The sequence below is a fragment of the Cucurbita maxima genome, unplaced genomic scaffold, assembly GCF_002738345.1.
Source record: "Cucurbita maxima cultivar Rimu unplaced genomic scaffold, Cmax_1.0 Cma_Scf00712, whole genome shotgun sequence".
Taxonomy (NCBI): domain Eukaryota; kingdom Viridiplantae; phylum Streptophyta; class Magnoliopsida; order Cucurbitales; family Cucurbitaceae; genus Cucurbita; species Cucurbita maxima.
Genome location: NW_019272728.1, coordinates 1 through 8,657, shown reverse-complemented (window position 1 = coordinate 8,657; position 8,657 = coordinate 1). Strand labels below are relative to the sequence as shown.

The following is an 8,657-nucleotide window of genomic DNA, read 5'->3' as shown; positions in this document are numbered from 1 at the left end:
AAATTTTATTTCTTAAAAATTATATTAAACGTTATAACTAAATATTATTGAATGTATGAAAAATATTTTATATTTTATAATAGAATTATATTAAAAAAAATAAAAATATAAAAACTATCCAATAAAAACATGTTTAGAGGAATGTTTTTTTGCTCTTAAAAAATAATATATTAAAAAATGGAGAAATTTTTTGGCGGGAGTTTATGCGCAAAGGCTCTCCAAAACCCTCAGTTCACCGAGAGCAATTACACTAACAAAGTCCTTCCATCACAGAACATCCGTTATGGCGCCATTGATTCAGAAACTTTTCATTGTTCTTCCTTTCTCTCGAGGTATATTTTCTCCCTCTCTTCCCATATGTTTCGCAATGTTGTCCCCAATTCTTGGAACTTTATATTGCAGTGAATTCAGATCAACGATCGTGCGCTGTTGATCATTTTTTTCGACTCATGTTGTTGATGACGAGCCGATTCTTGTAAGCATTACTCTTCTCATTTGCGGATTGATTCTTACTCACATTTCGCATTTCGTAGTTATGGATTTCGATGAATAATTCTCGTGAGGTTCGCGATTTGATACATTCCGCAGCGTACGATCCGAATCATGGATACTTCGTTCAGCGGTAACGGTCGGTTGGAGTTATGGAACAGAGCATCACGTTCAATCAGCTTGAAGGTATGCCATAGACATAGTTTTAAATCTGTATAGTTTGGAGGTATTCACAAGCATTAAGGCATGAATTATTCGGATTGATATGAGTGTATTGTCATCATGTTGCTATAATAGCTAGAAAACTGTGTCCAGGAGGCTCGTTAAGAGTGATTATATTTTGGATCAAATGATTTTTCCCGTTTACTTGATGGACCCGGTGTGTGTTTGATTAAACTACGGCCATATTTACAAGCATATGTATTATTCCTGTCAATTCAACATGCTGGTTTCTTAAAAAGCATATTGTACTTCTGATATCATTGCTATGATGTTTTCTGAAGGCAGAGTAGGAATGGTAAGTGGCATAATACATGCGCATTCTGCAAACTATGGATGTTAATAAACAAAAGATTCCACAACTGAAAATTTCCCATAAAATTCTACTGTTAGATATCACGTATTGTACTGGAATCATGATTGAAGTTGTTAAATTTTCATGTGGCATCATACGTAATATTAGCATTAATCTGGACGAGAAGATCTTTGTTCCAACGGACCAATGGTTCTGATATTGGGTATTCTCTCCTCAATGTAATTTTTGAGAAATAAGTCAATCTAGCATGAAAAAAAATGCCCATAAATCTTCTTTGTTAATTTTTGCTCTACGTTGGTGAGATAATTTTCATTTCTCAATAACTATGAATCTAGCTCAATTGATAGTAAGCTCTGGCTACATCTTTCATGTTTGCTTTTGTTTGTTAGTTTTTCTCCGTCAGCTTTCTTTGTGTTTGACCTTGCAACTTTATTTCCTTGTAGCCTTGGTATGCCCATGGGATTGCTGAAGCAATCATGCGTACTGCCAATCTTTCTATTCCACTGAAAGTAAGATTTCTATCTTTCTTCATCTTGAAATGTAAATTCATTAGCCACTCAGGATATTTTTGTTGCATTCAATATTTTTACCCACTCAGGTTTCCTGCCTGCTATATCTGAACGCTTTTGTTGTGCTGCGCCATTTTTCTTTATCCTAGCTAAGTGGAGAGTTTCCTTAACTTTGGCCATATCAGGATATCTTGTCTTCCCATTTTCTGTTTATCTTGAGCGTAAATAAATAATACTTACGTGCTAGCTGGTTGAAATGTCCTGTTTAAAACAAAAATCCTCAAAGCTTTCTGTATCCTTGAAGATTTAATTTTTGACAATCCTTTCCAACAACCATAATGTGACCATAATTAGAAGTTGAGATTAACTGATTTTTACTTTGGGGGCTCCAATAAGGAAGTTTCCTTATTTGATAGGAACCGTCCCCAGTGTTTTTGAGAATTGTGGTTCTTTTTCTTTTCTTTTCTCTTTAGCAGATATGTGAGTTTTGTATGAGATGATAGTTAGAAGCCATTATTGCTAATTGTTTACGAATTTTGGAATTGAATTTAAGAAAGCAATATTTTTCCTCTAGGTATATGGATATTCCCCTGCTTGGTGCCGGTAAGAAGAAAAAAGTTTGTTAATGACAAGGATATATAGAACCGTTAGGTGGCAAGGACGCAAGTAATCTTCTTACCGAAATCCTTAGGTTTACAAAAAAGCAGATCCTATCAAGAGAACGCTATGTGGAAGCCACAAGGAGAACAAAATCAGGAAGTTCAAAACTATTCCAATGTTTGATTTCTCTAAGTTCTTCCATCCAAATATTCCACCGATGACATTGTGAACATTCAAATAAATTAATTAGTCATAAACTTCTTTTGAAATAGGAGACTTCAAGAATTTAAACAAGTTATATGCTCTGAATCTCTAGTTTTGTTATGCCAACTTGATTGTGTGTGTGTGTGTGTGTATCTTTTTATTTGTCCACAGTTATATGACAGGGTATAATGGATTTCATAATGTTGAATGCGCCTACTAGAGTTTACCAAAATATGACTTGTACATGTGTTGCTATATCTCGAAAACATTATGACTTGTACATGTGTGCTTTTGCGACACTTATACTCAACCATGAAATGAGTAATACCTTGTCAACCTTAATTTTTTTTTTTTTAATTTTTATGTATTCTATTGTTGACATTATTTGCCAAACTTGATTGTTTTCTCTTTATTCTTCTTTGTAACTCAGCAGCAGACAGTTTAATATAGATAGTGGTTTGTTACATTTGTTGCTTCTTTATACATAGCCTCTGCATTTATGATTCTACAATGTAGTTGTAACAATAACCATTGTCCAACAGGAGACGTGGAAGAGCAGCCGTGTTGGGTAATTATGCTTGAGGTATGTTAAAAGTTAACTTGTGAAACATTTGAAATTGCAGATCTTTTGATTGGAGAAGTGTAATCAATTACTCTACGCATCAATAGTCTTGCCTTTTCCCTCAATTTCTTTCTCAGAGAAACATCAAATGATGTATGATTGCATATGCATGAATTTGTTTCCTCAATTGTTGAACATTGTTTCATTACCCAATTAAACATGAGTCGGTCGTGTAACAGTTTTTCATTGAAGACTTTGCTGAGACGTGATTTTTTCATCTTCAAGTGGTGTTGGCTTAACTTTCTTTAGATTTTGAGTCGTATATATGCTTCCTAGACCATTAAATTGTTCATTTTTCACAGGTTCTGGACAATCTTCCATTATCTTATGTACTCACAAAATCAAGTTTCCTCTTGGATGGAAGTATGGGTGGAAAAGCAAGTTGATAGGTATGCATGCCTGATCGCATTTAGTTTTTGCTTCTAGATGACTTCCAAAATACTAAATTTTATCTGAGCATCAAATAGGGGCAGTGAGGAAGCTTCCGATAATTCTGCCCTGCAATTTTTGAACTCTTTTCTTTGTGTTAATGCATTAAAAAATCAGTCTTTCGAATTTCTTTCGACAGGAAGACAGTAACAGAATTAGATGGTTAGGACCTAAATGGGGATATGATCATCGAGTGGGCTGCAAACGCTGAAGAGCGGTTTGGAAGTTTTCTTTTATGGCTCTATGGACAACGATTATTGTGGTAAAAGTCGTAATTTTTCTCAACAACATGTGAAGCGTTTTAAAATCGGATAAGAATATAAAAACTTATCCCTAGCAGATGCGTTTTTCAAATCGTAAAGTTGAGTAGACAAGGGCTTCGCTGTCGTAATTCCTGAGAAATTATTTTCACAGGGCACCCAGAAGAGATCATTAAACATCAAAACATTAGTTTTCGGCTGTTGCCAGTCAAGGGAACTTGGAATAAGAATGAGTAGGATTCTTTTTATTTACTTAAACTGATAATGGGTAAAAAGGTAGCTGTGGTTAACCCACATTCTTACCCCTCAGTTCCAAATTCACCGTCCCTTCCATGAATTTCATGCAATGACTTGTATTTCAAATTACTCAGAACCCCTTGTTTCTAAATCAATCTCACATTACTTATGGCTCCGACGGTTAAATTATATGCATGTTGTAAGCATTTTTTAATCTGAAATATGTTCGATAACCATTTCAATTTGTAATCTCTTAATTTAGTTTAGATTCAAGAAATATGTAAAAAGTGCTAAAGTAGCTTTAATTATCTTCATTAAAAATAAATACCCATAATTAATCATTAAACTTGTAAATACTACATTAACATTTATTTATATACTTATATATATATATATATATTAATGTTCCATCGAAAAATGAAAACCATCTTATGAAATTTAAAAAAAAAAAAAAAACTTCTAAAAATTATGCAAAGATCAAATATTTCTTCAAGCAGATGAAGACCAGGTAAATAATTTGAGAAATATGTAGTTTTCAAAAAACATAAAAAAAAAATACAAAATTCAGAATATGAGATGAACCTAAGTAGATTAAGGAATAAAATGCGATTCCCCAAATTTAAACTAATTTCAAAATCCGAAGATAAAAAGGATAAGAAAAATGGTGACCAAAATCATCATCATCATGAATAGACAACAAAATGGCACGCTATGAAGAAAATGCAAATGCAACTCAACTCCATTCTCCCATAACACAAATCTTGCAACAAACTAGTATTTAGTCGGGGCTATTACTTGCAACTGGGGACCGAGCTTCTCGTCTGCAACCTTCTCGGCTTTGACCCTTAACTTATTCAACTGCTTCTTCTTCTCGTACACGGCTTGAGCCCTCTCCTTCCTCTTCCTTTCAAGCTCCTGTGATAGAACGAAAAACCAGAAATCAGTATCATCTATTCACTTCATCAACATGAAAATCAATGGAGTGTAAAAACATATGGCAAAATGATGATTAGATAAACTTGGAAGAAAAAAATTATGAATAGAAACCAACATTCAATAATCATTCATAATGCGTATACCTTGATAGTGTCATAGTGGTTCCATCCCACTTCAGATGAGAGTCTACCCAACAAGCAGTATTTGTGTCCAGCTTGAAGCCTCAAAACCCTAAAATATTCACAAATAAGGAGAAAACATAAATATAGAAAAGTAAAACATAAACGTTACTTACAGTATTGTTTAATTCGTAGCTCAAATTTTAATTCTAGCCCCATAATTTGTATCTAATTCTTTGTTTCTGATAAGAAAAGATCGATCCAATTCTCAAACTCACTTGAGAGCGTCGGGGATGACCATCCTTTTCATCTTGTCATATGGAGGTGGAACGCCTTCATATGCCTTCAAACGAGCAAGAGCAGCAGCTCCACGCTTTGTCTTGTGTGGGATCATACTAAAATTACACAAAAATTGTAATCAGATAAGTTGTAGACCAACAAATAGTATTCATATAGAAATGACAAACAGATAAATTAGAAAACCAAACCCCTAAACTGAAATCATGGCAGGAAAATCGTAGTTTCCTAATGCCAAATCAATTCTCAATTTCAATATGAAACTCATAAGCCTAACAGTTAGCCAACCAAACTTAGTAAACCATACATTTGGATCCGCAATCATTAATTAGAGTACATCGGAAACACAGTGTAAATCAAACAGATTGATACAAAATCATAGAAAACATGTCCTGCGCAACTGTTTAGTTCCTCATAATTCATTCAACGTTATAATAAAGCCTTTTCAATGAATACTAAGACAAGGAACACAAATTTTCTTCAAAATTTATTCAGGTAAGAACAAAACAAGTAACTCGAATATCACGATAAAATTTGTAAACGTAAGATGCAGCACTCCTGATCGATCCAGAACCTAAACAAGCCGTAGTAAAAACCGTTGCAAGGAAAACAAAAACAAACAAACACACATTTTCATCTCTATCTAACTACAAACAAGCATAGAAAACACAATGCGAGAATAGACATTACCCACGGATTGTTCGCCAAAGGATCTTGGCAGGAGCACGGAAATGAATGGGACCATGAGATGGCTTGGTATTCATACGCTTCCTCAAGAATCTCATGTACTTCATCTTCTGACGAACCAATCCTCCAGAAATGCAAATTTCTTCACATCGAACAACAACCACCTTCTGCCCATTGAGAAGCTCCTTGGCGATGATAGAAGACAGCCTCCCGAGCATGTGGTGCCTGGCGTCAACGACGACGCGCTTGGCGCAGATTCCAGAACCCGACACCATTTTTGATCCTGCGGCTACTCTCTCAGTCTCTGGGAGCAGCTAGGGTTTTGGAGAGAACGGGATTGTGCGAGAGATATCAATTTGTATATGAGGCTTTCAAGTTGGGCCTTCGTTGGGGTTTCTCAAGGCCCATTAATTCGTCTTCCACCTAAAATATTTGGGCTTATCTCTAAAACTTTAGTCGACGAGTTATCTTAAAATTCCTAAAATTAATTAGACATATATTATAAAAAAATAAAAAATAAAATATTTTTATTATTTAATTAGTTGATTAATTATATATATATATATTCCAATTAGTTTTTATTTTAATTTCCATTCAAATTATTAAAAAAATTAATCAATTTTGAATTTTTTGTGAAATTTGTGAAATATATATATAAATGAATTAATATGATTTAAAATATTAGAACGAATACTGGGAAATTACTCGTTTATTATTTTAATTTTTAGATATACGTTTAATGGGTCGTTTAATATGTTATAGGTTTCGAGCTTCCAACTTTTGTGTATTATATGTTCTCGATTGTTTTTTTTAAGGAGTATATTATATATGTAATTAAAAATTAAATGTTATACGAGACACCGTTATTAATTTTAAAAAATGTTAAATATATATTAAAAGTTTATAGTAAATATAAAATATTAATTTAAAATTATGGTTAATAAAAACTAAAATTAAGATGGCTATTAATCAAAGTTTCAAATCATACCCATTGTATTTCAAGGTTGGTTTTGGATTTTAAAACTTGAAATTAAAAAAAATAAAAAAAAAAGATTAATTTGATTTTAATAAAGTTGGTTTGGTAGGTACATATGGTTGGCTATCTAGGTCAATTGTATAGACTTTTAATTCCAATTTTAAATTCTCTTCTTTTAATAAAAAAAAAAATATATTAAAAATGCTAACCAACCTTTTATTTGTNGATCGCATTTAGTTTTTGCTTCTAGATGACTTCCAAAATACTAAATTTTATCTGAGCATCAAATAGGGGCAGTGAGGAAGCTTCCGATAATTCTGCCCTGCAATTTTTGAACTCTTTTCTTTGTGTTCATGCATTAAAAAATCAGTCTTTCGAATTTCTTTCGACAGGAAGACAGTAACAGAATTAGATGGTTAGGACCTAAATGGGGATATGATCATCGAGTGGGCTGCAAACGCTGAAGAGCGGTTTGGAAGTTTTCTTTTGTGGCTCTATGGACAACGATTATTGTGGTAAAAGTCGTAATTTTTCTCAACAACATGTGAAGCGTTTTAAAATCGGATAAGAATATAAAAACTTATCTCTAGCAGATGCGTTTTTAAATTCGTAAAGTTGAGTAGACAAGGGCTTCGCTGTCACATCATCATGATTGTAATTCCTGAGAAATTATTTTCACAGGGCACCCAGAAGAGATCATTAAACATCAAAACATTAGTTTTCGGCTGCTGCCAGTCAAGGGAACTTGGAATAAGAATGAGTAGGATTCTTTTTATTTACTTAAACTGATAATGGGTAATAAGGTAGCTGTGGTTAACCCACATTCTTACCCTCAGTTCCAAATTCACCGTCCCTTACATGAATTTCATGCAATGACTTGTATTTCAAATTACTCAGAACCCCTTGTTTCTAAATCAATCTCAAAATTACTCAGAACCCCTTGTTTCTAAATCAATCTCACATTACTTATGGCTCCGACGGTTAAATTATATGCATGTTGTAAGCATTTTTTAATCTGAACTATGTTTGATAACCATTTCAATTTGTAATTCTCTTAATTTAGTTTAGATTCAAGAAATATGTAAAAAGTGCTAAAGTAGCTTTAATTATCTTCATTAAAAATATTTCTTCAAGCAGATGAAGACCAGGTAAATAATTTGAGAAATATGTTGTTTTCAAAAACATTAAAAAAAATACAAAATTCAGAATATGAGATGAACCCAAGTAGATTAAGGAATAAAATGCGATTCCCTAAATTTAAACTAATTTCAAAATCCGAAGATAAAAAGGATAAGAAAAATGGTGACCAAAATCATCATCATCATGAATAGACAACAAAATGGCACGCTATGAAGAAAATGCAAATGCAACTCAACTCCATTCTCCCATAACACAAATCTTGCAACAAACTAGTATTTAGTCGGGGCTATTACTTGCAACTGGGGACCGAGCTTCTCGTCTGCAACCTTCTCGGCTTTGACCCTTAACTTATTCAACTGCTTCTTCTTCTCGTACACGGCTTGAGCCCTCTCCTTCCTCTTCCTTTCAAGCTCCTGTGATAGAACGAAAAACCAGAAATCAGTATCATCTATTCACTTCAACATGAAAATCAATGGAGTGTAAAAACATGTGGCAAAATGATGATTAGATAAACTTGGAAGAAAAAAATTATGAATAGAAACCAACATTCAATAATCATTCATAATGCGTATACCTTGATAGTGTCATAGTGGTTCCATCCCACTTCAGATGAGAGT

General features: G+C 33.3%; 1 protein-coding gene and 2 long non-coding RNA genes across 4 annotated transcripts; 1 reads left to right on the top strand and 2 right to left on the bottom strand.

Annotated features, from left to right (window-relative positions):
- The first annotated feature begins 193 nt into the window (after positions 1-193).
- Positions 194-3,792, top strand: LOC111474840. 2 transcript variants are annotated; one of them, XR_002716193.1, is made up of 7 exons: positions 226-332; positions 403-475; positions 534-675; positions 1,468-1,533; positions 2,880-2,920; positions 3,262-3,348; positions 3,528-3,792. It is a non-coding gene; the product is annotated as an uncharacterized LOC111474840 (long non-coding RNA). The 2 variants fall into 2 exon arrangements; XR_002716192.1 differs by having other exon boundaries at positions 194-332; positions 403-675.
- A 665-nt stretch (positions 3,793-4,457) lies between these two features.
- On the bottom strand, positions 4,458-6,266 carry LOC111474841 (60S ribosomal protein L13a-4-like). Its single transcript, XM_023119703.1, has 4 exons — positions 5,928-6,266; positions 5,219-5,335; positions 4,965-5,052; positions 4,458-4,800 (listed from the first exon to the last, which is right to left on the bottom strand). Exons 1-4 carry the CDS (start codon positions 6,197-6,199, stop codon positions 4,657-4,659), a joined length of 621 nt encoding a protein of 206 aa, XP_022975471.1. The 5' UTR covers positions 6,200-6,266; the 3' UTR covers positions 4,458-4,656.
- A 1,890-nt stretch (positions 6,267-8,156) lies between these two features.
- LOC111474839 lies at positions 8,157-8,657 on the bottom strand. Its single transcript, XR_002716191.1, has 2 exons — positions 8,615-8,657; positions 8,157-8,453 (listed from the first exon to the last, which is right to left on the bottom strand). It is a non-coding gene; the product is annotated as an uncharacterized LOC111474839 (long non-coding RNA).